The following is a 27,570-nucleotide window of genomic DNA, read 5'->3' as shown; positions in this document are numbered from 1 at the left end:
GTGCCATCGAAGCCTTGAAGGAGTACGAGCCTGAGATGGGAAAGGTTTACCGTGCAGACAGGAAGAGTGTCCAGAGGATCAAGGCCAGGGAGATCGTCCCCGGAGACGTTGTGGAGGTGTCTGGTAAGACTCGTCCTGGAAAACCAAAGAAATACACAATAAATGGAAAGACTTATTCACTAAATCAAGCGTCAAAATGCTTTACTGTACACAACTGAAAAAAAGATTTTTCATCATGCGAATAAAAAAACTGTGACTCCCATTCTGTTTTTCCTGACGCTTTACAATACTAATAGGTACTGTAGCCTATATAAAAACTGTAAAAAAAAGCGACTCGTTTTAAAAGTTTACGATAAAAATGTAATTGTTAAAATCATTTTATACAACAATGATTTATTTTCCATCTTTTTTTAAGTATGCAAAAAATTAAGTTTATATCAATTTAAAAATCTAATTAGATTTTCCTTCAATTTGGAGGTTATTACTCATGGAGAAGAACAACAAGGCATGACAGCGTTAATCTAGAGGTAAATATAAAAGCGCAAATATGTATTGATAAGCTCAAATTTTCTCATCTTACCTTATAACTTACTTGTTTTTTTTAAATTTGCTCTTCAAAAGTCCACCAACTTCCCTCATTTCAAGGATTAATGTCTGTTAATGCACCAAAAGATTAAAAAAAAAAAAAGTGTAGTTTCCTTTATTACCCGGATGTTTTTATAACCCCAATTTAAAAAAAAAATAAAAATAAAAACCTGAAAATTTTCATCATCTGCACGTGTGTTGATGCACGTGAGTCCTGACGTCCTCTGAGATGAACTTGGTCCATTTTGAAGTGGGGTAAAAGGTTGAGGCGAACCTAAGGAACTCTGTGTGGGGAGGGGGGCAAAAAAGGAGCGGAGTATAAATTCATTTAAGATTGTCTCACTCCTCTGTCTCCCCGTGTCGCGCTGTTCGCTCGACACCTGTTCTTTTCACTTCATGATGTGCCCAAGGTCTCCCTCTCCCTCCGACTCTCACTGTGGTATCAGCTTTCAACAACAACAGTGTCCGTCCAGAGTGCTAAAACCGGGCAATCAGCCCCCGCCTCCCGCTCCGTCCTCCTCCATCCTGCTGCAGTCAGATTGTCAAAAAGCTCTTTGTTCACTGATGATTCCAAATAAACTAATGATGATGATGATGATGAAGCATCTCCATGTCTTTCTGTTGACTCTAGTTGGTGACAAAGTGCCAGCCGACATCAGAATCATCTCCATCAAATCTACAACCCTGCGTGTGGACCAGTCCATCCTGACTGGTACGTGTTTCATCAATCCACAGAAAGATGAAAGTTGACCATTTTTACTGATCTGATCGCCCAACATCTGCATGCAGGTGAGTCTGTCAGCGTGATCAAACACACCGACGCGGTGCCGGACCCCCGAGCCGTCAACCAGGACAAGAAGAACATGCTCTTCTCTGTGAGTCTTTCTCCTGATTTCTCCCATCATGAGACATTTAAGGTCACGTTTTCCAGCCTTCACTTTTTCCACCGACGTTCAGATGTTTTCAGAAAAAGGTCCAACAATGAGAAATATTTTCTATTAGCAATAAATTCAAGTGGCGTTTCCTCATCAAGGATCCTGGTTGGCTGCTACTGATTCACCTCAAACTGCTTACACGGTGGCTTTCATGGTGGATGTTTTAACGTGTCACATTAACAAAAACACATATATCCATCCATCCAACTACATCAGTACACCGTGCACATTAAGCCAGCCCATCACATGCCAGATACTGAAATTCAACCCATGCAACCATTATACAGGGAAAATCCACACATGCAAGTGGAGAATGAAGTTTGTGTCTTTATGTAAATCAGAAAAATGATAGAAAACACATTTCTGGCTTTTCCCTGAGTTGAATCATGGTTAATGTTCTTGGTGCCATTTGTTCATTTCATACTGTGAGATTTCAAAAATTAATCCACCTGCAAATTTATCATATAAAGATGATTTTTTTTTCCACATATCAAGTTAAAATAAAATATTGTATCATTCATTTTTTGTGAATCTCCTCTTTTTTTTCCCAATCTCTCGCTCAGGGCACAAACATTGCCGCTGGTAAAGCCACTGGCATTGCTGTCGCCACCGGCGTGTCCACTGAGATTGGTAAGATCCGTGACCAGATGGCCGCCACCGAGCAGGAGAAGACCCCTCTCCAGCAGAAACTGGACGAGTTCGGAGAGCAGCTCTCCAAGGTTGAGCAGGCGTTTTGTTTTGTTTTGTTTTTTTGACACAACACAGCATTTGACTTTCAGCTGGCGTGTCACACATTTGGCCGCTCGTCCTCCAGGTCATCTCTCTTATCTGCGTGGCCGTGTGGATCATCAACATTGGACATTTCAATGATCCTGTGCATGGAGGCTCCTGGATCCGTGGGGCCATCTACTATTTCAAGATCGCCGTGGCTTTGGCTGTGGCTGCCATCCCCGAAGGTACAACACAAGGATAAAGTTCCAGTTTGGTTTCATAGGGAGATTATCGTATCTAATAGTCTTGACATTGAGCTTCTGCTTGAAGTCTGTCCATCAGTTTTCTTTCTCTCGTTGTGTAAATTCCCAAACTAAGTCAATTCTATTAAAGAGATCCAGTGTTTGATTCAATGTGAAATGTAAAAACACAAGAAAAGGGAGATTTTAGCAGGTGCCTGCCTGAAACACCTTACAGAATCAATTCAACTTGTGGAAGCAGCTGTTTGTCGCTCAGAGTCTTATCTTCTGTCGGTCGTGACCCAACTCCAAGAATAGACAAGAGTCAGACGTTTAGTCAATACACCAAGGGCCGCGCGGAGCTCGTCGTTACAGCCGAGTCCAGCAGACAGCTCAGATGTACCCTCCCGCTAAGCTGTGAACGGGACTCGAAAAATCTTCAACTCGTCCACGTTCACAGTTTATCAAGTTAAAAATAGGGTCTTAAGACCTTTTCATAACACAAATAAGCACTGTGATATTTGTTTCATGGGCATCGGAGACTTCATATTGTCTTATGAGTGACTCCCTGCAGGGACAGTTTGTCCAGAACTTGTTTATTACAAAGTCACTACTTCCCGAATGACATGAGCTGTGAATTTGAATTTGTAAACATCTCTAAGGTGATTAATCTGGTGACTTTGTTGATTTTCGGGAGCTCACACTACTCACATCACAGCAGAGCCAGGTCCGCACATCATCTGCAAACTCAGATGTCCTGATAATGTCGCCAAACTGGACCGTCTCCAGATCTTCTTCACACTTCTGTCATGGTTGTTATTTTGCCAAGAATCTGAGCGCCGCTGTCCGGAATGCAGCAGCCCCTCCCTCTGGAGTTGTTTTGGGGAACACGGCAGTTTGTGCGTACTCCAGCTGTTGTGTTAGGGACTGCGAACCGCTGCTGTCATGTGGCAGGTGCTTGTACCGGGAGGTTTTGAACAGATCACTCCTTCTTGTCACCCGGTTCTTCGGATTTAGCGGTGCCTCACGTTTGGTCCAGTTTTCAATCTGCCCTTCCTGTTTCAAACTGACTCCACGCACGGTGTATTTTTAATTCAGGAACTCTGCATCTGTTGTCTGTATCGCAGGTCTGCCTGCTGTCATCACCACTTGCCTGGCACTGGGAACTCGCCGTATGGCCAAGAAAAACGCCATCGTCAGGAGCCTGCCCTCCGTGGAGACCCTGGGCTGCACCTCAGTCATCTGCTCCGACAAAACCGGCACCCTCACCACCAACCAGATGTGTGTAACCAAGGTGGGTTCATGCTCTTTCATACCCGCTTTATCTCATTCATGGTCTCTGGGCTACAGAAACCAGACGATGGGCATTAATTGTCTTCTTGCTTGTTTCCACACAGATGTTCATCATCGATAAAGTTGACGGCGACAGTGTTTCCCTTGGTCAGTTCGACATTTCAGGCTCAAAGTACACCCCCGAGGGAGAAGTGTAAGTGTCGACCGCTGAGACACCACCGAGACAGACCAACTCAAAACAATAAATCAGAACAGTCAAGACCAAACAACTCTGATTTTCGCTTCTAGCACGAGGAACGGCTCGCTTGTGAAATGCGGCCAGTTTGACGGACTGGTTGAGATAGCGACCATCTGCGCCCTGTGCAACGACTCCTCACTGGACTACAACGAGGTCGGCATGAGATGCAGGACGCTTCTGTTTTCCAGACGTTTATGTCAAGATGAAACGAAGCGACGTGAAACGTGCTCACTCTTTTCAAATCATTGTTTCTCTCCATGATTCAGTCCAAGGGCATTTATGAGAAAGTGGGCGAGGCCACCGAGACGGCCCTGTCCTGTTTGGTGGAGAAGATGAACGTATTCAACACTGAAGTGCGCGGTTTGTCCAAGGTGGAAAGGGCGAATGCCTGCTGCTCTGTAAGTCCATCACAAGCACCATATGTTATGTGGGAAGTTATCTGATGACTAATGATCATTCTGTAAAATCAATCAATATTTTTGAATCTCTGCCTCAGAGTTACCTTCTCCTCCTTCACTGTCTGACAGGTCATTAAACAGCTGATGAAGAAGGAGTTCACTCTGGAGTTCTCCAGAGACAGGAAGTCCATGTCAGTCTACTGCTCCCCCGCCAAGTCTGCCAAAGCCCCAGTCGGAAACAAGATGTTTGTCAAAGTGAGTCTAGCAGGAAACGAAGAGGCGACACATAAGAAATCATTAAGAGAATTTCAGTTTGAAAATAATGGTCTTCACTGTGTTGTTAGGGTGCTCCAGAGGGCGTGATTGACCGCTGCGCCTACGTCCGCGTGGGCACCACCCGCGTCCCCCTCACCGGCCCCGTCAAAGACCACATCATGTCAGTCATCAAGGAGTGGGGCACCGGGCGGGACACCCTCCGCTGTCTGGCTCTGGCCACCCGAGACGCTCCTCTCAAGAAAGAGGAGATGAACCTGGAAGACTCCACCAAGTTCGCAGACTATGAGGTGGGCTACAGAGAACACGAGGAACAACCGTCAGCAAACACACAGCTTCTTCCTCTCAGTTTGGATCTGAAAGGGCCATGAATTTTCTCCTTTCTCGTCCGCAGACTGACCTGACCTTCGTGGGCTGTGTTGGTATGCTGGATCCTCCCCGTAAGGAGGTCATGAGCTCCATCGAGCTGTGCAGAGCTGCCGGCATCCGCGTCATCATGATCACAGGTCAGATTCAGACTCAAATCACTCCTATCGTAGTGAAAGAAAACACTAAAATGTTCATCTTCGCCCACCTAAAGGTGACAACAAAGGCACCGCTGTGGCCATCTGCCGTCGTATCGGCATCTTCTCTGAGGATGAGGACGTGACCGGAAAGGCCTTCACCGGCCGCGAGTTCGATGACCTCGCTCCGTACGATCAGAAGAGCGCGGTCAGGAAGGCCTGCTGCTTCGCCAGAGTGGAGCCAAGCCACAAGTCCAAGATTGTTGAGTTCCTGCAAGGCTTCGATGAGATTACAGCCATGGTGAGAGCCAAACACCTTATCGTAAAAGACTTTTCCTGGGTGGATGCGTTGTACCGATCCAGTTGCCTCCTATCTTTCCTCCAGACTGGTGACGGAGTGAACGATGCCCCCGCCTTGAAAAAGGCGGAAATTGGCATCGCCATGGGCTCTGGCACTGCCGTTGCCAAGTCTGCCTCGGAGATGGTCCTGGCTGACGACAACTTCTCCTCCATCGTGTCTGCTGTTGAAGAGGGCAGGGCCATTTACAACAACATGAAGCAGTTCATCCGCTACCTCATCTCCTCCAACGTAGGCGAGGTCGTCTGGTGAGGCCGGCACACGCCACCTTTTTTTTTGATGTTCTCAGTCAACTTGTGTTTCAACGAGATAACAAACTCTCTTCTTCTCGCATCTTCAGCATCTTCCTGACTGCAGCTCTGGGTCTGCCCGAGGCTCTGATCCCCGTCCAGCTGCTTTGGGTCAACCTTGTGACTGATGGTCTGCCTGCCACAGCGCTGGGCTTCAACCCCCCCGACCTGGACATCATGGGCAAAGCACCCCGCTCCCCCAAAGAGCCCCTCATCTCTGGCTGGCTCTTCTTCAGATATCTGGCCATTGGTGGTAGGTTGAAGCTGTTTTTAGAACTCTAATCACACGTTCTTCACTTGTGGAGCTTTTGATTTGGATTGATAAATGATCTGGAACAGTGGTTCTCAAACTTCTTTCTGTAGATCCCCTTCAAAATAAAAGCAATATTCAGTTTTAGTCTTTTCATGGTATCCTTTGACATGCAAATCTAATTATGACAACTTGCAAGAGCAGTTCATCCCCACGTCCTTCTTTGTGATCTCTGCTGATTCTTTGTCGGCCCGTAGACCCCAGATTGGGAACCACTGATGCATCCTGACTTTTCTAAATAAAACGCCTCCTCCTCCAGGTTATGTTGGTGCTGCAACAGTGGCGGCAGCTGCCTGGTGGTTCCTGTACAGCGATGATGGTCCCATGGTCACCTTCCACCAGCTGGTTAGTTACATTTAAAACTCAACATCCATCCTGTGAACTGCAGCGCATTTCAAAAGCATCCGATCTGCTCAAGACGCTGCAGGAGTTCACAGGAGCTTTGTTTCCGTCTTCCCCCTCAGTCTCACTTCATGCAGTGCAGCGAGGAGAACGAGGACTTCGCCGACATCCGCTGTGAGGTGTTCGAGTCCGCCCCGCCCATGACCATGGCCCTGTCCGTGCTGGTCACCATCGAAATGTGCAACGCTCTGAACAGGTCAGGACCCGCAGCGTGCCGACATGAACTCACCGATCAGTGAAAATATGTTCAGATTCAGGTCTTGAGATGTAAGAGTGCTGCAGTTATTGCAGATATTTTTATTCTAATTCAAGATGTAAATTCTTTTCATTTCACACACAACATTAAAGATTCAGACGGGGAGTATATTTATTCATAATGATGGAGTGTGCTTGGGAAATCCTCCCAATGTGTAAACTATTATTATATCACAAGCTGCTGCTCTATATTTAGATCATTCCTGAATTATGGTGTGATAATTTGCATTATCATTAATGTGACTATGGTTTTAGAAGCTATGGTTACTATGTTGAGACAATGCAAAGCATTCTGGATATGTGTTTGCAGATTAGCCATGCGCTGTCTCAGTTTTCCCAGTGCATTAAATAAACAGGCACATTTTGCTGTATTTCATCGATTCTTCCTTTTTTTTTTTTTTGGTGAATATTTAATTTCCATGCATTCGCCACTCTTTCATATGCCCTTGCACATTTCGTATCTCCACTGACGCTCCCCCTCCGCCTCCCCCGTCCCACCCCCTCCTCCTTGCCCTCCCAGTCTGTCTGAGAACCAGTCCCTGGTACGCATGCCCCCCTGGAGCAACGGCTGGCTGGTGGGCGCCATGAGCCTCTCCATGTCCCTTCACTTCATGATCATCTACGTCGACCCCCTGCCCGTGAGTCTGGCCCGCCTGCACCACAGCATCCGTCCCCCTCTGCTCCTCCTCCTCCTCCTCTTCCTCCTCCATACACACTTCACATGCACTCCACCACATCCTCACTGCTAACAGTGAAAAAAAAAACACAGTCTGTGCCATGAATTTGATCTGCTGTTCATTGACCTCTGGTGGCCACAGTTCAAAACTACAAACAATAAATAAGCTTTATGAATTACACTCAGGGTACCTGCATCCCGGGCGATAATGAGACATTTTCCTGATGTTGCCGCCTCTAAGTTGGGAATTATGTGTCTGGCTCCATCTGCAGATGATCTTCAAGCTCACTCACTTGAACGTGGAGCAGTGGCTGATGGTGCTGAAGCTCTCCTTCCCGGTCATCCTCATTGATGAGCTCCTGAAGTTTGTGGCTCGCACATATCTGGAGGGTAAGCTCAAAGCGTCACTTTACTTACCTGATGTTTTGTCTTTCTGTCAAAAATAATAAAACAAAGAAAAACATTTTCAGAGCATATTGTGGACACTGCATTTAAACTTATATTGATTTGTCTCCTGATTAATTGTCTTTGACCTCACTTCCAGCCTTCTTTATCCCTGACAGTTCCTCTCTAATCTGTTTCCTCTGATAACCTTTGTCTAAATTTCCTCTCCTTGGATCCTCTTTTCCTCTGTCGTTCCCCCTTCCTGACACTCCAGTCTAAACCTGTTTCACCTCCCTCCATATCCCTGTAACCAAACAAGGTATTCCCCCTGACTCAAGGCTCCCTGCATCGTGCATGCGTGGAAGAGAACGTCTGGATTCATGGCATCTGAATCCTGAATGTGGACATGGATGTAAACTTTTATGTGTAGGCAGATCAGCATGCTGCGGTTTCTTTTAGCATGTTGTGCATGAGTATCGGGCTGGTAACGTTCCTTTTAGATTACAATTAGTGATATTTTAGAGTGTTTTCTTGCAACATTTTTGTGCTTTGTAAGAAATTCCCCCCCGATGTCCAACTCCTCTCTTTAAACGCATCTAATTCCCCCTTGGTAGTTTCACTCGCAGCTGACGCTCTTGTGTTTTGTCCTTTCAGGAAAAGTTTAAGGTTAAAGTGCATCAGAGAGCGTCTGAATGCAGAGAGCACCGAGACACAGATGACGGAGAGAAGAAGGCGGCCAGGCGCTCCACCGCAACGCGAGCGCGCCGAAAGCCACTTGATCAAAGCCTCGAGTGGCGCGAAAACAAAAAGAAAACACATAAGCCATCTGAAAATACACCGAAAAAAAGCTGCAAATAATTTTTTTGTGTATGTACTGAAAATAATATATAGTTCAGAGTTATGAAAACTATTCTGCGTTGATTTTATTCTTAAAGAATAAAGATATGTAATAAAGAAAGGAGTCTGTGTTCTGACTGTAATGTGTGTGTCTGTGACTGGTGGTAAAAAAGATGGACGGATAAATGGATTTACAGCGATAATTCCATAACTTCAAAGGGATTCTTTATTTGTAGTTAGCAGTATGAATATTATGTCCTTGTTCATTCGCCTCTAGAATATGGAGAGTTCACATAGGATCAGTCATTCCTGCACATTAAACTTTAAAAAAAAAAAAAATACACAAACATGGCAGTGTCTTATCACCTGTAGTTAGTCCATAGTGTGCATTAACATAAAACAATCATATATTGTTAATGTTTTTCACTTTTCTTCATTCTTGGTGATAAAGTCGCCTGAGTCTGGAAGTCGTTCTATCTGAACTAAAAACAGAAAATGCTGGAATGTTAATGTCAGATAAAAAAAAAACAAGTTATATATCTCTGATAAAAAATAACTTATCTTAATGTGGTTGATTCAGGAAAGCCTGTAGTTTGCATCACTTCATTGTTGCGCTGTGTTTTTTTAGTGCTTTATCTTCTTCACACAGTGTTGGACAGTCAGTGTTTCGCTGGAGGCGTCAGGTCGTGTAAACATGATATGTTCATATATTTTCTATTAACAGGTGAATAAATGTGTTTCTACATGTGAAGCGTTAAAAGTCCTTCATCACAGCTTTGGTCACTGAGAAACCGTTTCAGGTCCACTTAACAGTAAACAAAATATCTTTTTCAGGAGTATTTCCACAATAAAAAGTGCGGGCAGCACCAGCCGTGGTCGTTCCGGGGGGGTCACTGCTGGTCACCGCGGCGCCCGTGTTTCTCATGGTCGTGGTTAGCTGACCTCGTTTAGTCACTCTGGAGATGTTTACTCTTGGTCCGTGTTCTTTGGTTCAAATTTCTTTAAAAAAAAAAAAAAAAAAAACTCAAGAAATGTCTGCAGGCAGAGAAGCAGCTTCACCGACTTCGCCTTCCAGGATTTTCTTGACTTGCTCCAGAGTCTCGGCCTGTCGGATCACCTCCAGCTTCACCTGGAGGAGGAAACAGGTTCAGACACAGTTCTCTACACAAAATAATTCCCTTCAGAAACCCCTCAACTTGATTTTTGCTTGTTTCAAATAAGATAAATTATGTATTGAGCTATTTTAAATACAAATTTGACCAGTAAAGCTATTTCTGTCTTTGTGTTGTTTCTTACCTGAAGGGACTGGGAGAGCTGGACAAAGTCCCTCTGTACAGTCTGGCTGGTGTCCACCTGAGAGCGCAGGCTGATCACCTGACTCCGCAGCTCCAGGCACTGCTGCTGCAGCGCCGCCTGACAGCCACACAGATCACAGTCACACGAGGCTCTGAGACTTTAATCCAATTGATGGAACAATATATCATATTTGCATGGATACCAGCAGTGGAAAGCATCACAATGCTGAAAGCAGGCTGGGTACCTTATCTCCGCTGAGGGACTTGTTGGTGCCCTGAAGATGTGACAGCGCCACCCGCAGGCCTTCCAGTTCGGTGCGGCAGGCCAGCAGTTCAGCCTGGACCTCGTCCCTCTGCGCCTGGATCCTCTCCGTCTCGGTCTTCAAACTGGAAAACTGCACTACACACACAGCCACAAATAATGTCAGCGTGGAACATTCCTCTGGGGCCAGGAGTGAAATAATAAATAACAAAACATCTTCTCGAGTCTAATAATCAAGCACGAGTCGTTCATTTACCTTCTAACACTTCTGATGAGAGGGTTCACCAGCGGGAGCCGACGGGAAAGGAAAAGAAATTAAATCAGTATCAGGCAGCGAAGGACACTCTCCAGCCGGGTATGAAGTGACAGACAGACCGTTCTCCTCGGTCTTCACATCCAGCTGCTCCTGCAGGTTGACGATCTCGATGCGAAGACGTTCCTCGCAGTGCGGCCCCTGCAGAGACTTCAGGTTAATGTGGAAGGCTGCATGAGTTCAGTAAAGATTAATGAACAGTCATCTGTACATGCAGAGGTGACGACAGCGACGTGTTGGCATCTGGAACATCGTCCTCGACCTCCTCTCCTTTCAGCCTGGAGAGCTCGCTGCACACCTTCCTCTGGGACATGGACAGCTCGGCCTGGACGAGGACGCGAAACACACGTTAATCACGATCAATACTGACATGTTTTAGGAATCTGATCTGAAAGTGGTGTAAATTATTCAGCTGATGACGCGGCGTCACTCACCAGCCGGCTCTGCACTGCGTTCTGCGACTGACTGAAAGATTTCTGTAAATCTTGAAGGAGTGCCTCCGAGGACTGGACCTGCGCCTGCAGCATGGACACCTGGACACACACAAACAGCAGCGAGCCTTAAAGTCTGTTTCTAACTGATGCAGGTAGTTTTCAATAACAGACACTCACACACACAGAGGCAGTGCATCCCACCTGTTTGTGTGTTTGGTTGGTCTGTGCGTCCAGCTCCTTCTCCAGCTCCTCCTTCTCCGCCTGCAGCCGACTCGCCTCGCCTCGCAGCTCCGACAGCTGTGTGTCACAAATTTGTTTTTTTTTAAGAATCCACATGAATAAACGAGAAAAGCCTAACGGAATCTCAGAAACAGACCTGGGCGTTGAGCGCATCCCAGTCGTGGTGTGTGACCAGGCGGTGTCCGGCCGGCGGCAGGTAAATGGCTTCGGGCACCAGCGTTCCCGTGGAGACCAGGGAGTCGGTGTCTTCCTGAGCGTGGAGCCTCCTGGGCAGAGACGGGGTGTCCAGGGAGAAGGAGGACAGCGAGGCTGAGTCACAGTTCCTCAGTGAGAAATAGCCCTCTGTGGGCGGCGAGGCTCCTTCCGTCTCGGGCACCGCTTCCAGCGTTCTCTCCGTCGCCTCGCCTTCCGTCAGGCTGTTGGCTTTGGAGGCCGGGGATTCGCTGGAGGAGGCCTCCGGATCCATCCTGCTCTTCCTTCCACTGATCTGACAGGTGGGGAAAAAGAAAAAAAAAAAAAAAAACACAAAACAAATGGTATGACTGAGTCTGGCACACCTGGAGATGCTTTCAGAAAAACAAAAGACGCTCACCGTGCTCTGTCCACTTGCCCTGCGGAACTCCAGAGACTGAGACTGCAGGACGGCTATTCTGGCCTCATACTGCGCCGCCGTCTCTGGAAACCAAACAGCAACATGCATTATATACCTGGATGAACATTCAGCTTCAGTTTTTGCTTTGAAACACAATTAATGAAGAGGAATCGGTCAAAATCAAAGTACATTTGCATGCATGGACTCAAAGCACCCAGAATTTGAAGTAGACAGAACCATTCTGGGTGTGTTCACATGTCGGACAAAGCAGGTTCAAATGAACTCGGCTCTGTTTCTGTGAATCATAAATAACATTCGAGCATAGAGAAACCACTCGATCAGTAAGAAAAACAGTAAGAAATACAACGTGTGTGTGTATTGTATTTCAATTTTAAGAATGTCAAGGTGAAGTAAATTTAAAGGGATTTGTCCTCCATGTTTTCTCGGTGTTGGCACCAATCAGACGCCTACACCCAGACTAATATTAACCTGCCCAGTAAGTGACTTTTCTGCAATAAAAAAACAGGAAAACTACATTATTATGGAATTGTTCTAATAAAGTAAACACAAGAAGTGAAAGTGGATTGTGTCGCTTTCCTAATGAAAAGGGAAAGCTACATTAAAGACATGAGCACTGACCTCTGAGAGCCTCCTGGAGCGACTGAATCTCTTGATCACATTGTTTTTGCAGCTCTGCCAGTTCCTCCTGTTTGCTCAGCTCGCAGATCGTCGCCACACCCTGCCAGTGTTCCACCTGAGCTCGGCAATCGGCTAGCTGGGCCTGCAGGCTGGCGTCTGGACGGGAGAACGGGAGAAGACACGCAGGTTTCTGCATTTTAATCGTTCGTGTGTTTGAGAACTACTCAACCATGAATAGCGAAGGCTGTTAAAAAAGATCACTTTTAAGTTTACGTCATACTTATTTCTTAAGAAAGCTGAGTGGGGATGCCTTGTGATGTCTGGCAACGTGTTTATGGTTACCCTGCTTCACACTGCAACCCTGAGCTGGATGAAGACACAACAGACGAACGGATGAAGGTCTGGGTGGATTTTAGAGCTGGGATGATGATTCAGCTCAACACGTCTTGTTAAAAGTGAGCAAAAATGACAAAGGGATGAGCAGAGCACTCATTTAAACTGCAAATATTGAAACAGCCTCGGAAGAAACCAAATGCACTGAGGGATGCTGACGTAGTAAAGATGTCTTGCTTGAGTTGAAAGTGTAAAACAGAAAAAGGGAAGAAACAAGACGGAAGTAACTTTGAAAGAGTTCTTGGCACCACATGGCCGAGTCTGGGGGTTTCACAAACAACCGATGAGAGAAAATATCCAAAAATGAGAGAACAGCTGGACAGGTTGGAAATAAAGAAAAGAGACCTTTGTGATGATCTGCAATGAATGAATATGCAGCAGTATTTGTATTTTCTTAGCGAGGATAATTGTGTGTGTGTGTGTGTTCAACATACATAACAGTTAAACATAAATAAAGGCAGACTGACTAACTGAACCCTGAGGAGCTTCAAATGATGGTCGTCATGCCTCATTGCAGCTCCATGTAAGTTCGTGTGTTTACACACACACACTCGCCATACTGTTTGACTCCATTGCAACACGCCCAGTGCTGTTCAACAGGGCACTTTAAGCTACTTAAGGACTTATGGAATGCTCGTGTATTTGTAAGTACATGGGAAGACATGTGCTCATGCTTACATTCTCACAACTTTTATTATGTTACAAAACGTTAGTTAACTTTATTATTTCTGAAGTCAACTCTGAGGTGTGAATAAATTCCCCTAAGTGTGAGACATTCAAAGAGCTGTGCTGTGACAATTTCGACTGCATACATAACTGCATATTTAGGACGTAAAGCTCCTTTTTCCTTCTCTTCCATATCTGTTTACATTACATATGTAGCCCAACGATCTCCACTGAAAGTGTGTGAGGATGAGCCCGTGTTTAATCCACAACAGTTCGGTTTTACACAAAGTGGCAACTTATCAGATTTCTGAGTTATTCCACATTATAAGATACTGTTGTTATATTGTTATTACATGTTGAGATCAATCATCTCAAGAGGCTTTGATCTGAAAGTCATAATCTAAAACTGTTGCACTAAAGTCTATTTTGTTACTCAACTTCCTGTCTGATAAACTAACAAGAACTTCACAGAAAAAATGTGTTTTGTTCCCTTGATTCTTCAAACAGGATTTTGGGAACACTGACTTCAACTCAAGCATATTTCAAAACACTTAATCAATAAACACATCATACTTTCAGAATCCAATAGTGGGAAATTCCTTTTTCTGCAATATCCAATAAGGAGCTGATGGGGGTCAAAGGTCATGCTCAAGTGACCTCTCCTCTGTGGGAATCGAACCTGTGAACTTCAGGCACCCATTCCTTGTTATAATGTGTTTATAGGCAAATGACAGCTGTAAAACGCTGAAACTCACTCCTCACCGGACCAGCACGGCTCTTTTCTCCGTACTTCAAGAAGGTCCGCGCGCCTCAGCTTTGGAAACAACCCCCTCACCTAAGCGCTAGCTTAGCGGCTAGCAGCGCCGCGTTCATTAAACAGGACAGCGATGCTAACAGGCCGACAGTCTGCGAGCTGACCAACAGCAACAGGTGGCAGCGGAGACAGTCCACAGGTGGACGTTTCCTCGTGCCATTCAGCTCGTGACGGTTTATATTCAGGCCTCGGCGCCGCAGCTTGGAGCGGATTAAAGTTTAACCTGCACTTTTTAACAGCCCACCTCGATCCTCGGTCTTCTCTCCGGACGTCTCCATCAGGTCACCGGCACGTCAGTAAAGACGTGGAAGACAGGAGGAAGAAAAAAAAACTAACAAAAAGCAGAAAAACGCGTCGAAGTCATTTTGTCCGAGCAGAGAGACTTTAGTGTGGAAATTATCAACACGGCGTCAACTTCTGGCGGGTTGCCAGGTCTGAGGGACAAAATCCAGCCTGAGAGCCGCTCTGAGAGCAGGGGTGTTAAACTGTCTGGTCTTAACTCAGTCAGATCTCACAAAGGTCGCGCCAATGTTTCAAATTAATGCACTAGACAACAACTCCAATGTTTTTTCTAAATGTTGGTCTGCTCAAGTCCAAAACAGACTACTAAAGACAACTCTTCAAATCTGCGTGAAAATCGCGGACCTGGCAACCCTGACTTCAGGAAACAACTTTCCCCGGTCTCAGCCTGAGGAAACACGCCCACCCTCTTCCTGTCCGGCTCCCCCGCCTGGAAGCCTGCTCTCAGCACTGGATCTCTCTCACTGGCTTTTAGCTTTCGGGGGTCAATGCGAAAGGGCAGAGCAGTTATATTTTTTTAAGAGGTCAATACAGAAACATCCTGCATCCTGAACACTCTTTATGCAGATTTAAGGGTTTGGTGCCTTATGCAGCTCATTGAGCCACAATATAAAATTAAATAAGTTGTGCATGATTGAGAGTGATTACAACATAGACCCTTTTAAGGGCCATTTCTAAAGATATGAACAGGAGAAAGGGAGCTTGAACACTTGACTCACTCTCATTCACAGCTACAGGCAGTGTACAATCAGCTCAAATGTTTGATTTTCTGGAGAAGATGATGCTGTGCCACCATGGACCAGCTCAACCAACTTTACAAAACAAAATTTAAAGCTGTATAGAATCTGGATCTACTTTGCCCGTTGCAATTGTGTTGCAGAGAGCTGATATCCACTCTCTCATAAACATGTCTATTCGTACAAGCGATGCGACTCGACCTCCAGTCTTCCGTTTTATTATCATCTACACAACTAGAAATTTGACATCTACAAATTATTGCAGTCTGAATCATTTGTGTGCAGTAGCAAGAGTTAAGCGTGATAATAAGGGGAATACATATTTATTAATTTATTGATAAAACTGCAGGCATAGCCCAGAGCTTCCTGCAGTGCCAGTGCCAAAGTGCACTTGTTAAGAGCTCATTAACCCATAAAGTCCTATAAATTTAGACATCCCTCAGCACAACGCTATCCGGAACAAACTGATAAGTTTTCAGTGTAAACTGTTATTCAGCAGTTTACGGTTTTTTCAACAGTATTGACTGAACAGAAGTAGAAATGCACGAAGAAATGATCGACTGCAAGGGTGTAAAGAGTACAATTCGTCATTTCACGTTAGATTTTGGACATCACCTTTATTTAGTTAAGTTTAAGACAAAATCACAATGTAGAAAGGAAATACAAAAAGTTGAATTGGTCTCTAGTAACATTTCTGATTGCTCAGCTGCTGTTATGAGGAGAATTATTTGAATATGGTTGTTAAACCACAGACTTTTGTCACATGAACAGGAATAACACTTAAAAATGTAACTTCATTATTCCGAGCAGTCGAGGCATGTGCTGTAGAAAATGCTGGCAAACAGGAGCTCATACAAAGTGACTCACACTAACCAGTGCTGTATGCTGTTCAACAAAAATATAAATAGCTTGGAAAACTTTAAATATTTTAAAAGTGGTATAAGCCTGAAGTTCTTTAAGAGGAGCAGAGGCACAGACTTCATGTGTAGAAATGCTTCCAGGAAGCGATCAGTAACAAAAGCTCATCTTATCTGCAGGATCAGTTTGTACCGAGGTATCTAACAGGTCGACAGTACTCTAAGCACCAGTACATGGAAGTGTTTCTGTGTCGTGTGCGTACAAGAAATTGTAAAGTGGCTGCTGATGTGAAATCTCTGCGATTCCAGGACTTCCTCTGGTCTTCAGTCGCCGCGGGAATTCTTCGGTCAGTCGTTCTTCACAGGTCCATGTCGTGGTCGCTGACGCTCTGGCGTAAATATTCTTCATAGAGCTTTTTCTGAAAGAGAAAACAAGCCATTAGAATCAAAACGGTCCGTTTACTATCGGAACGCTTCAAGCGTTTCGCACAAAAACTAACCTTTTTGGACTTGACGACCTCCTGAATGTAGTCCAGCTTCTCCTGCAGCTGCCGCTTCTGCTTTCCGGACATGGTCGTTCGAATTCTGAGAAATGATTAAAGGAGAGATTTTCAGTTTATTTTCATGATTAGGATTGGAAAGTAGAAAGAAAATCTTATTTATAAAACCACATGCTCCAAAATCTAAAGCGGTAACAGTGGACACACATGTTAGACTTCCTGTCTGAAACAAAACTGACCTTTTTTTGTTTTTTTTTTTATTGTTAAGGAGGAAATGAAAGTAACCGCAGCAAAGTGAAAAAGGTAACAAGAGCAAAGTACAATGGGCGACTGAAACATGGAAGTTTAAATACGCTACTAAACTATTGTCATTATGGAATTGAATCGTGAGTGCATCCAAAAACACTTAAATTTAAAGCAACATAAATTAAAGGACTAAAAAGCAGAAATTGTTTTTATAATTTGGGACATTTTTAGTCTTTACTGCTTGAGAGTCTAGATAATTTATGGCTATGAGATAAGAAGGCTCACACACACACACATTCATGTACCAGAGGGTTTCCCACCTGAAGAAGTAGTGTGAAACGATGATCAGCAGGAAGGAGAGCAGCACCATCCCCCCACAGCTGTACAGAAGCTGCTCCACAGACATCGAGTCAAACAGCCTGATGACGGGAGTCTGAAACACAACGGCGGCCTTTAGACTTCGTGGGTTCAATGTGTGGACTCCGGTCCGGCCGCAGCCCGGCAGACGGCGGTCGGCTCACCGTGTAGATGTTTAGAGTCTCGAAGCCCTGCGGACCCAGGACCTCGGACAGCAGCTCCCGGGACATGGTGCCCAGCGCCAGCAGAGCCAGCAGAGCCAGCGGGATGCTGAAGCCCAGCAGGGTCAGGATCCAGCTCTTGCAGCGGGCACGGCGGTTCTCAGAGGTGGTCTGCCTGTGGCGCCGCACAATCAGGGTGAGTCTGAGGTACGACTCCCGTGGGAAACCAGACTAGATTTTGTTTTTTTTTTTTAAACAGTGTTTGCCAACCTGTCCCGGAGGAGTGTTTCTGTGATGGCTTCGCTGATAAGCTCACAGTCCTTCTCCAGGGAATTCAGCGTGTTCTGAACCGTCTGGTTGATCGTTTTCTCAATGGTGCGACAAACCTCCTCGATCTGGTTGACGCAGCGGCTCGGCTGAAAACAGAGAGATGGATATCTTGGCTTTTTTGAAAACGTACAGTAGTCAGCGTGTTGATACAATGAGAGACGGAGCGTTAAGAACAGTTAGAACCCAGATCGTCGTCAACCACCACAAACACCACAGAACAAGTCTTACCTTGTTCGGGTTTGGAATGTAGATGGTGGGCATGTCAAATCCACATTTGTTGAGCCCTGGTCGCTTGCACAGCTCCTGGACAATCTGCATCATCACTCTCTGAGACACAATCACAAAAACAGATGTAAAGAGAAGGAAATCAAAGGAAGTCATCACACTCCTCAAACGCCTCTTCCTGTGCATACCTGTCTGTCCGACTCTCCGCCAGCCTCGTCAGCCTTGCTCAGATAAAAGTGCAGCCGGTCTCCGTGCTCCTCGTTCAGCAAGTCCACGATGTTGAGCGTACGCTTGCAAAGGGCCTGACCCATGGGGTCAAAAAACACCAGAATCAGGTCACAGAGTTTACCTGGAAGAGCCAGAGAGATGGTTCATTATTTCACCTGGAGATTCCCCGTTACAAAATCAATGAAATGCTAATAAAAGAAAGAGATTCGACTGACTCTGGACTCAATCTTTGATTTGGGATTAGTTAAACTTATGTTACATAATGTTTTGAATTTTTTATTGTTTTAACAAAAGAAGCGACGTCTCATATCCTGCTTCAAGGCTGTTTAATACAGTAGAAAAACATCGAAACTCACCCAACCACAAAAGAACCTGGTCCACGTCAAATGGATACTTCATGTCACCGTCCACCAAGCCCGGCGAATCAATGAACGTCACCAGACTGAAGCGCTTCTGTCTCGACGTGCAGATCTCCGTGCTCACGTACTCCGAAACACCTACAAACATATTCAGGAAGATCAAAGAATTGAAACAGGAGGATAAAGATCTCTCTTTGAATTCTGTTGATAAGTCACATGATACACACAGGCTTGTGACTCGGTCTGAAACACTCACCATCAAAATTTTGCAGAGGCTTGAAGTGTGGATAGAGATGAAAAGTAGCATTTCCCTATGAGAAAACAGAAAACAGATCTGTCAGAGAAGGTTTGCTATGCAGTTGAAGCAATAAATCTCTATTATGAGGTTTGGGAATGGGACACCATTAAACCAAAGAAAATGGAGGGGGGGGGGGGGTTACTAAAAATTATTGTTATGATTGTACTCACTGTGAGAGACTCCCTTTTGCGTCCGCTTGTGACAAAGCTGAAGCCTTGAGTTTCAATTGCCACTCCAGTGCGCTGAATGTGCTCCTCCACATACCTGAGGAAATCAAAACATAACAGCCACTGTTCAGTCTATAAAGGAAACAAAACCAGGAAAACTCAACAGAGCCAGTCTGGACAGGGAGAACGCCGTCTTTCAGACCTGCTGCATTTAATTTGGAAATCATACAGAAGATTAATCTTTGGTGAACAATAAATACTCAGAAACACATCAAATAAAAGAACACATACCAGTTGATGAAGGAGCTTTTTCCAGCAGAGTGGTTTCCCATCAGCATCACTGTGATTTTTTTTCTGGGCGGCAGCAACTTGACACCAACAGATTCCGCCACTGCAATCAACCCTGAACATGAAAAATAGAGTTAATAATGACTGATAATATAACACCTGGTGCATGGACATCGGAAAAAAAGATGGATCTATCAGGTAGAGGCAGAACAATGATGATAAGGCTGATGTTCAGTATGGCTGAGCTCAAGACTGCAGGGAGTCAGGCCGCTGATGATCCTCACTAAAGGATAATCTATTCCCAGACTGTGGAGATGTGGGGTTGTCTTTATTATTTCTCTGCACCGAGAAGTGTCAATCACGTACAGAACTGTCAGCACCTGGAGGCACCAGGCTCATTACAACAGTTCATAGCAGCAGCAAATGGAAGTGTTTGAAAGTGAGGATTTGTCGAATTTGTTGTGGCTGCAACCCACACACTCGGATCTGCTGCTCATCCCACAAATGCATGATTATTAGAAATGTTGCAACATGTAAAAGTTAAAACAGGATATTTAACAGAGTAAAAACTAATGAGATCAAAAGAAATTAATACTTTTAATAATTTTACAATTAAAAGTTGATTATAATCTAAAATGCATAGAAGTTTACAGAAAGAAAAAACAGGTAGTTGCGTGAAGTAAAAAGTTTAATATTTGAATAAATAAAGCTTTAACTGCGATAACAAGAGAATAAGCGATGAATCTCCTTCATGGTGTTCTGCAGGACTGCTGGCATTCAAACAGGTTTCATCGGTAAAACTTTCCTCTACAGTTAACAGAGCCTAACCAGCTGACTCAACATTACTAACCTGCAGTAACTGCAGCCGCCGCCTCTTCGGGCGGATGCTTTAACTCGTCCCCCCTTCATGCTAACTAGCGCAACGTCAGCCAAACCGCGCTGACCAGCTAACTCAGCTAGCGATTAGCTTCACCCTCGGCTGGGTCAGTTAGCGAACAAAACTGCTCGCAAATGCAGTTTAGCAGTAGCGGAAGTGAGAACTGGAGAGATTTGAAGCGTGTTTGGGGTGTGGAGGGCGTCCATCCCGCTCACCGCTGCTGGGATCCGTGTACAGCTGGTGACAATCCCGCAGGATGCGCTCGTCGCAGGACACGCCGCCGCTGATCGACTCCGCGTTGGCCGCACTCCGGCTCTTGGTCTTCCCGGACATTGCTGCGCTGCGGTGGGATATAAGTTTCAGACGGATGGGTGGAAGCAGCCGAAATGAAGCACTTTTGTGGAGGAGCCCAGAACAATCCCCGCCACCACCACCGGCTCGCCTTGTTTGAATCGCCCCGGTCCGCTGAAACAACGCGGCGTACACGCGTATGTGGGCCACGTCCTCAGCTGGGCGGATTTTATAGCAAAGGCTTCTGGGTAATGTAGTCCATCACCACACGCAGTTACTGTTGAATGAATAAAAAACACTCAAAGTACAAACATCTACATCCTATTATGAAATAAAACTTTAAATGGTGGCAAGAAATTAATATCTTGTAACCTCAAATTCTTATTTTGTAGCCACAAAATATTTTTATTATGAAAAACACTGATTTGAGGCCACAAAATATCAATTTAGAGACTGAAGTTAGATTTATAAAGTAACAAGTAGTCATATTTTAGCCTAAAAATAGTATTTCACATTCACAAATTAATATATTTTCATATACAGTTAGCATTTATGGCCATAAAATAGTATTTTACTGCCACAAATTCATAGGTCATCGTCAAAAGTTATTATACTAATTGGAAGCCACAAATGATTATTTTCTGGCCACAATTTAACATTTTATTTCATGTCTGGAGCTCCGTGGCACTCAATTTAGTCAGTGATGAGCAACAACATCATAAATTATATAACAGCCTGCAGTGTTAAAGTGTGCATTAGGCTGGCAAAATAAGCAGCCGCTATGCACACAGTTCAGTTCAAGGCTTCAAGAAAACATTTTTGCATTGTTGCACATGAACGTATGCAAGAAAATTTACACAGGAGACAATATAGGGTCTATAGATTAACAGCTATTTTTTTTTTTACAAATTGAATTTGTTTCTTTTGCAAACATCTAGGTTTATAAGGACTGCACATAGTATGATGGTGCAACTGTAATGGGAAATTACAGCAATGATGACAATGCTTGATATCGATGAACTACTTTATATTTAATTCAGCTTTCTTCATCTTCACTTTTGGGCTTTCAATTCAATCGGCAATTATTGATTCGGAATTTTAATTCTGTAGCTTGTCGGCAGTATTGCTCTGTCACACTGCCATTTGTTCATATTGTGTAACCACAACTATCAAGCACATTAGGCAGAAAAAAATGAACTATTCAATTGAATAAAGACGCTAAAGGTAAGAATATTCTGTGATTGGAAATTTGCCATTTTCAACAATCCATTTGGTGAAATGCTTCCCTTCACCGCAACATCAAATGCTATTAGCGCCCCTTTTGTAAATGCATCAGTGGTACTGGAAAGGTGCCTGCTGGTACTGGGAATCTACGAGGGCGTGAGCCAGAAGGATAATGCCAAATACTGTATTTGTTCTTGTTGAGGTTTGAACAGGAGAACAGGGCTGCACCAGTGAACTGATGGTGCAATAGAACAAAATTGATCTGAATTAAATTGAACATGCAAACTCAGAAAGGTCCCAAATGCAACACAGATTTCAACCAGGAATGTTTTCATTGTGAGGTGGCAGTGCGAATGTTCCATATTGTTCCTGCTAATTTTCCTAAAACAGTGTAACATTGGACACACTGGATGCAGTAATTTTTATTAAAAAGTTTCTGGTCTTCTTTGATTTTTTTGTAGGCTATGCATGGTTATTCAGCAAGCCAGATGCGACCCTCTGACGGGCCGCTTTTGACCTACGCGCCATATGTTTGTCCCCACTTTTTCATTGCCTTTACAGTACTCAGAACTCCAGACTTATTTCAGTCCGATACGTTTATTTGATCGCAATGAAATCAATTACAAGTATTTTTTGCATGTCATCAAAAGCTTAGCTGCACACAGAAAATAGCACAAACACAGAAGAATCAGCTGGAAGATGTTCTTGTTTTATTGTGAGCAGATATCATGCAGCGAGTACTCAGTGCTGAATCATTTTACAGTTAGCTGTTTGTTGTTGATGACCTTTGGATAACGGAGACGTCCATGTGTGAGTGTTGGTTTAACAGGCTCCCTTTCATGCAGAAATTTGTCATTGATAAGTCGTCTCATCGCTGAGATGACACGTACTCATGGGAACATTTGGAAAGGCAGGCTGTCGAGTGTGAAATGGCCTTTTGCGTCGACAGTCTGTTATCGCTTGGTAACATGTTTGTCTTTGAGCTTTGGTCTGTCGGTGTCGTTTCAGAGCACCGCTGGGCCGCCGTGTGACGGACACTCCTGTACACCTTCATTACCTTTTCATAAAGATCAAAGCCAAACTCCACTTTTCTAAAATTCTGATTCCTCCTCTCATCACACTTAAATCAGTGTAGAGGTGTTACGTTCATCAGCTCTTTGTGTTAATACGTGCACGGTCGGATTTGGTTAATGGGATCCTGAATAAATTAGCATAATATGTGGTAATAGAAATAACGTGATGACACTTGTCATTCCAGATTGCTTCTTGCAGGTCCATCCATTTTTTTTCATCCATTTTCTGCTGCTTGTCCTTTTCACTTTTCTGATTGGCTCAATTCATGAGTCATTTTCATTAGTTTTCCACTTTATAATAGCAATGCTGGATTAATTTTATAGCTTACATATATACGAATGTAAAATTTGTAAGATGCATATTTGATTATTACAACAAGGATTATTATAACAACAATGACGGTGCGGGAGGATTCAAGGTGAAGGGTGTCATGCTTCCAAAAACTGACAAACACTGTGAGGCTCTTCACTTTTCCTTCATCATTATATCACAAGAGTCTTTTGTCTTTGGCTACCAGTGAGCTTTCCTTTCTTTGGAAACCAGCTCCAGGAAGTGGGAGTGACTTGCATAGAGTGCGAAAGACGAGTCGACATCAACCCATTTGACTTGTCCTGCGTCATCGCCGGCTTGCAGCGGCAGCTCACTCACACTGTTTCCTGGAGAGATAACAAGGATGGTATTAAACGATTGTGATAAGAAGACAAAGAATGCATAGAAGTATAACTATTTTGACTTTTCATGATTTTCTTGACGATACCTGAGTCATCATGAAAGTTGACAGCAACAGTTTCCATCCAAGCATTGTCAGTGTTTCTTGGGTCATCGACGTAGCCTTTGTAAACCTACAAATGAAAGATCAGCCGGTCAACTCGAAGGAAAACCTTGTAGTCTCAATGTGATGCTTGCTCAGCATCAATAAGTGGATCTATGCCAATTACTAACTTGAAACCCTGCAGATGTGAAGAGTTTGCTAATGCGTTCGTGGATCTTTGCTTTCTCCGTTGGAGGCACTGAAAGTGAGTTCAGGGCTTCTTCTGAGAACTCCCGCTGCAGCGTGAGAGAAACCTGCTCGCCTGGATCAACCATCCCCTAAAACAAAACGAATAATGTGCACACAATTTAACAAGCAAGTCATCAGTCTGCAGAATCCGACAGATGATTCTCCTGCATGAACAAGCTTGCTGTTTTAGAGAGAGGGTTTTAAATATACTGCTTGAGGGACACAACCAAAACCTTGAACAAATGAGAAGTATGTGGTATAGGTGAGAAAAATCCAGAAGAATAACACAGTTGGATGGAAAATTTTACAAATATAAAGTGCAAAACAACAATAAAGAAAAAAAAAAGAAACATCTACCAACCCCAGGGATGGCCCACTCGCCACAGTCTTTCCTCTTAATGGACACAAACTGCAGAATTGGTCGTTTGGAGACCGAGTGAAGAATCTTCGCTCCTTTGGCGTCTATTTTCCATCTGTCAGATAGTAAAACAGATGAGACCATCCGTCATTAATAAAAAGTGTGAAATGTAAGAAGCTCTAAGTTCCCGTCTCCTTAGCTGTGAAATGTGACACAAAACTGCTTAAGTGATAATTTTTTGTAATCAACTGAGTACCAGTTCTTTGGATAATTCAGCTGATCAAAATAAACAAAAATGACCTTGTGACGATGGGATCAGCAGCATGATTGGGTCCCCAGCGTCCGAGCAAGCCTCTGCCAGTCAACCCGGTGCGCCCACGTGGATTTCTGAGGAGGAAACAATAGATGGAAATCATTATTTGCACATAGTTTGAATAAATATTTGTCAAAAATGTTTTTACAGGGAACCTGCACCTTACAAATGTTGGGACATAAAGTCCTTTCTCTATAATTATAGGCCTTCCAGACAGACTTAATAGAACAACTGGTAATAGTACGACATCATCTAATATGGTTGTAAATTAAAGCTTGACTTGAAATGCCTTTAAAAGCTAAAGACATATGAAAGGTTTAGTAAAACTAATACTTGCATTGGCTTCCCGGATTCCACTTTGTATTTCCCTTCAAAGCTCGTCCTGTCCACACCCCCATCCACTGTGTTGAACTGAGGCGAGAAAGAGCTGCAAAACCACCAAAGGTTTAAAAAAAAACAGGATAAATTAATTTGAGCATGATCCTTTGGCAGAAAGAACAAAGATTAATAATAGTAATATCATCAAAAACACAACTGATTCAAGTATCGCTTACCCAATTTCAGGATCGGCCCACACTGGCTTCTTTAAAACAGCAGGGTCGGTGTAGCTGGGGGGGCTATACTGTGGCCAGCTCTTACTCCAGTCCACCTTGTCGTCGGGCACAGAGAAGCGTTTGATTTTGGACCCCGGATACTGTGAGCATCTGGACTTCACAAAAGATGCTGCTGGGGATGGCATTGTTTTGACACTGGTCATGTAGAGGTTACAGCAGCTGCTGCTGATGGGTGTGATGGTTTGACTAGTTTTCAGAGGGCAATAAGATGAGCAGGAGAGAGCGGGCCTGCAGGGGAAGAAATATGAGACATGAAAATCCAATAAGCATAGCATGTTCTCTCTTTCTCCGGATTGTGGCCTCCAGTGACACCACACATGCATCTCACAAGCCTTTGACACTTTATTCAATTTTTGAAGAAAAAACTCTTTCCTAAGAGTGGTAACAGCAATGCTAAATATTCTGTCATAATCCAACAGCACATGAAATGAAGAGTGAACCGAACAATTAATCAGCAATGGAATCAATAAAGGTCTCCAGGATAATGGACTATACACTTATTTATAGAGCCATTGTTGGCTATCAATATTCCACTGAACAAAAATAAACGACCATTGGTGCACAAAGAATATACCTTGCCTGAAATTGGCTTGATCTACAAGACACTTGTAAAAAGTAAGAACCAAAGTAACAACGTTAATTTGATGGATGCTGAGCACATACATCAACCTGTAATTTGAAGACATTAAACAGTGAAATTTGATCATCATCATATTTCACAGAAATATTTCAAGGTTGCTGTTTGAAGAAAAAAAATCAATACAAATGCCTCTGACTCAACATGAAGAAAAAAGAATGTGCTTTTTCAATCTACTCCTTTTGAGGAAGGGCAGCATGTTGTCATCCGAGTACCTAGAGATCTTACACTTCCTTATCACTCCAATGTGAAGAAACTTTGTTCTGCAAAATTGCATTTAGCTATAAGCTCAAAATTCAGATGACAGCACATTTTTAAAAACATATGGAATGTTACCAAATAACGTGCTCCCAGTAGATTCGACACTGATAAGCGTCGAGTGTGACTCTGCCCTCAGACACTATCATGAAACTGTTCCGCAGTGTGTGGTAACAGATTGTTCCCTGGTCAAAGCCAGACGGCTGAGTCTGCACACTGTAAAAGTCAATAAATCGTAGTGGAATAATTTACTGAGAAAAAAAACTGACTGGTTTATCATCTAATAATATCGGAGCCTATTGTTTATTGCATGCAACTAGCCCTGTCTCCCCTCAATCACACGACTAGTTTACAACCGATCCTGTCTTGCAGGGTCAAACGTGAACAGGTTCTCATTTATTCAGTAAAGCTAATGTCCGTACCTGATTCCCGAGGTGACGAAGTTGTGCGGGAGTCCGAGGAGAGTTAACGCTAAACGAACCGGCCCGATCCACTGTCGCTGCAGAAGTAAATGAACCATTCCTTGAAAGAAATCAATCAGGTACTACCATTAGGTACAACAACCACAACACGCAGCACCCAGTATCCAGGAAGTGCACCGCCTTGACGCGGTGACGTCACTCAAGGGGCGCGGCTAAACAGGCGCACTCGTTTCCATGGTGACCAGAGTCAGAGGCGTAAACTGTTGAATGTAGTAATACATTGTATTTAAAAGTAGGAAAATGATCAGTATTATTTGTTACATGCTACTATATTTGATGTATTTTTTGTTTGACAAACAAATTTTCATGAGAAATAAGACATAATATTTTTAGACAACACATGTTTATTTCTATAGGACCATTCAGAGTAGACACAAGGGAATTCACAGTGCTTTGCAAAGAAATATATTAAAACAAGAGAATAAAGTTTAGAAAAAATGAGATAAAGGAAGTGAAATTAATAAAATCTTTTTTTATTGGGAAGTCTAAGCAAATAATAGTGTTTTAAGGCCTGAATTCAAAGAAGAGAGTGTGTCGGCAGTAACCAGGTGAGGAAGAACTAGAAGCTGCTTCTACTAGTAAATCTGAGGTATATCTGAGACCAAGACCATTCAAAGATTTATAGAAAACAAGTAAGATTTTGAAGTTAATCATTTGATATGCATGCAGACTGTGCAGAGATTTAAGCACAGGTCTCATGTGTTCCACCCATTTAGAAGAAGTGCTTCCAGGTAGATGAGCATGTCAAACTCAAGAAAAACGTTTCATATTAGATAGTAAATCCGCAAAAATGTGAACCATCAACAAAAATTCAGATAAATTAATTTAGTACTTTCAGATTCATTGGTATGTTAACTTCTTGTTGTTTTTATTTTAAATATTATACTGATTATAGTCTTACTGATGTCTAAAACAACATTCTTTAAAAAATCTTGACAGAATTTTCCACATCAACAATTAATTTTTTTTTAATAAAATGTAAAATTTCGTTCTTGTTCGGTTCTGCAGAGATTGATAAACAGTAAAGGTGGATTAAATACACATGTGAAAGTGT

General features: G+C 43.6%; 4 protein-coding genes across 6 annotated transcripts in view; 1 reads left to right on the top strand and 3 right to left on the bottom strand.

The window, feature by feature from the left end:
* atp2a1 (ATPase sarcoplasmic/endoplasmic reticulum Ca2+ transporting 1) overlaps positions 1-8,647 on the top strand; it is a 14,463-nt gene extending 5,816 nt beyond the window's left edge. For 2 of the 3 annotated variants that reach the window (XM_030088658.1, XM_030088659.1), the window contains exons 6-25: positions 1-123; positions 1,217-1,297; positions 1,375-1,460; positions 2,084-2,239; positions 2,335-2,476; positions 3,598-3,764; positions 3,868-3,956; positions 4,052-4,154; positions 4,268-4,399; positions 4,529-4,654; positions 4,744-4,962; positions 5,067-5,178; positions 5,253-5,476; positions 5,561-5,781; positions 5,874-6,076; positions 6,393-6,478; positions 6,598-6,731; positions 7,311-7,428; positions 7,739-7,856; positions 8,505-8,647. The exon at positions 1-123 is cut by the window's left edge and continues 16 nt beyond it. In XM_030088658.1, the coding sequence (XP_029944518.1) occupies positions 1-123; positions 1,217-1,297; positions 1,375-1,460; positions 2,084-2,239; positions 2,335-2,476; positions 3,598-3,764; positions 3,868-3,956; positions 4,052-4,154; positions 4,268-4,399; positions 4,529-4,654; positions 4,744-4,962; positions 5,067-5,178; positions 5,253-5,476; positions 5,561-5,781; positions 5,874-6,076; positions 6,393-6,478; positions 6,598-6,731; positions 7,311-7,428; positions 7,739-7,856; positions 8,505-8,515 (2,651 nt within the window). In that variant the 3' untranslated portion in view covers positions 8,516-8,647. Of the gene's footprint in view, positions 124-1,216; positions 1,298-1,374; positions 1,461-2,083; positions 2,240-2,334; positions 2,477-3,597; positions 3,765-3,867; positions 3,957-4,051; positions 4,155-4,267; positions 4,400-4,528; positions 4,655-4,743; positions 4,963-5,066; positions 5,179-5,252; positions 5,477-5,560; positions 5,782-5,873; positions 6,077-6,392; positions 6,479-6,597; positions 6,732-7,310; positions 7,429-7,738; positions 7,857-8,124; positions 8,170-8,504 lie in introns of all 3 variants that reach the window. The other variant, XM_030088660.1, reaches the window with a different exon arrangement.
* Positions 8,648-8,904: 257 nt separating this feature from the next.
* rabep2 (rabaptin, RAB GTPase binding effector protein 2) lies at positions 8,905-14,690 on the bottom strand. Its single transcript, XM_030088661.1, has 12 exons — positions 14,580-14,690; positions 12,463-12,618; positions 11,824-11,906; positions 11,368-11,718; positions 11,193-11,288; positions 10,992-11,090; positions 10,769-10,882; positions 10,620-10,698; positions 10,501-10,512; positions 10,228-10,382; positions 9,984-10,100; positions 8,905-9,816 (listed from the first exon to the last, which is right to left on the bottom strand). The coding sequence occupies exons 1-12, from the start codon at positions 14,611-14,613 to the stop codon at positions 9,712-9,714; spliced, it is 1,401 nt and encodes a 466-aa protein (XP_029944521.1). The 5' UTR covers positions 14,614-14,690; the 3' UTR covers positions 8,905-9,711.
* Positions 14,691-15,969: 1,279 nt separating this feature from the next.
* Positions 15,970-20,741, bottom strand: LOC115386417 (uncharacterized). Its single transcript, XM_030088662.1, has 12 exons — positions 20,481-20,741; positions 19,392-19,503; positions 19,104-19,197; positions 18,892-18,946; positions 18,633-18,773; positions 18,237-18,397; positions 18,052-18,150; positions 17,764-17,909; positions 17,497-17,668; positions 17,296-17,408; positions 16,730-16,814; positions 15,970-16,648 (listed from the first exon to the last, which is right to left on the bottom strand). Exons 1-12 carry the CDS (start codon positions 20,596-20,598, stop codon positions 16,589-16,591), a joined length of 1,356 nt encoding a protein of 451 aa, XP_029944522.1. The 5' UTR covers positions 20,599-20,741; the 3' UTR covers positions 15,970-16,588.
* A 1,631-nt stretch (positions 20,742-22,372) lies between these two features.
* Positions 22,373-26,640, bottom strand: nudt9 (nudix (nucleoside diphosphate linked moiety X)-type motif 9). Its single transcript, XM_030088671.1, has 8 exons — positions 26,457-26,640; positions 25,080-25,367; positions 24,863-24,952; positions 24,513-24,599; positions 24,216-24,327; positions 23,797-23,943; positions 23,612-23,696; positions 22,373-23,510 (listed from the first exon to the last, which is right to left on the bottom strand). Exons 1-8 carry the CDS (start codon positions 26,552-26,554, stop codon positions 23,365-23,367), a joined length of 1,053 nt encoding a protein of 350 aa, XP_029944531.1. The 5' UTR covers positions 26,555-26,640; the 3' UTR covers positions 22,373-23,364.
* Positions 26,641-27,570: the final 930 nt, after the last annotated feature.

The sequence above is a fragment of the Salarias fasciatus genome, chromosome 4 (assembly GCF_902148845.1).
Source record: "Salarias fasciatus chromosome 4, fSalaFa1.1, whole genome shotgun sequence".
Taxonomy (NCBI): Eukaryota; Metazoa; Chordata; class Actinopteri; order Blenniiformes; family Blenniidae; genus Salarias; species Salarias fasciatus.
The sequence above is the reverse complement of the archived record's forward strand: the minus strand, read 5'-3'. Positions and strand labels throughout refer to the sequence as shown.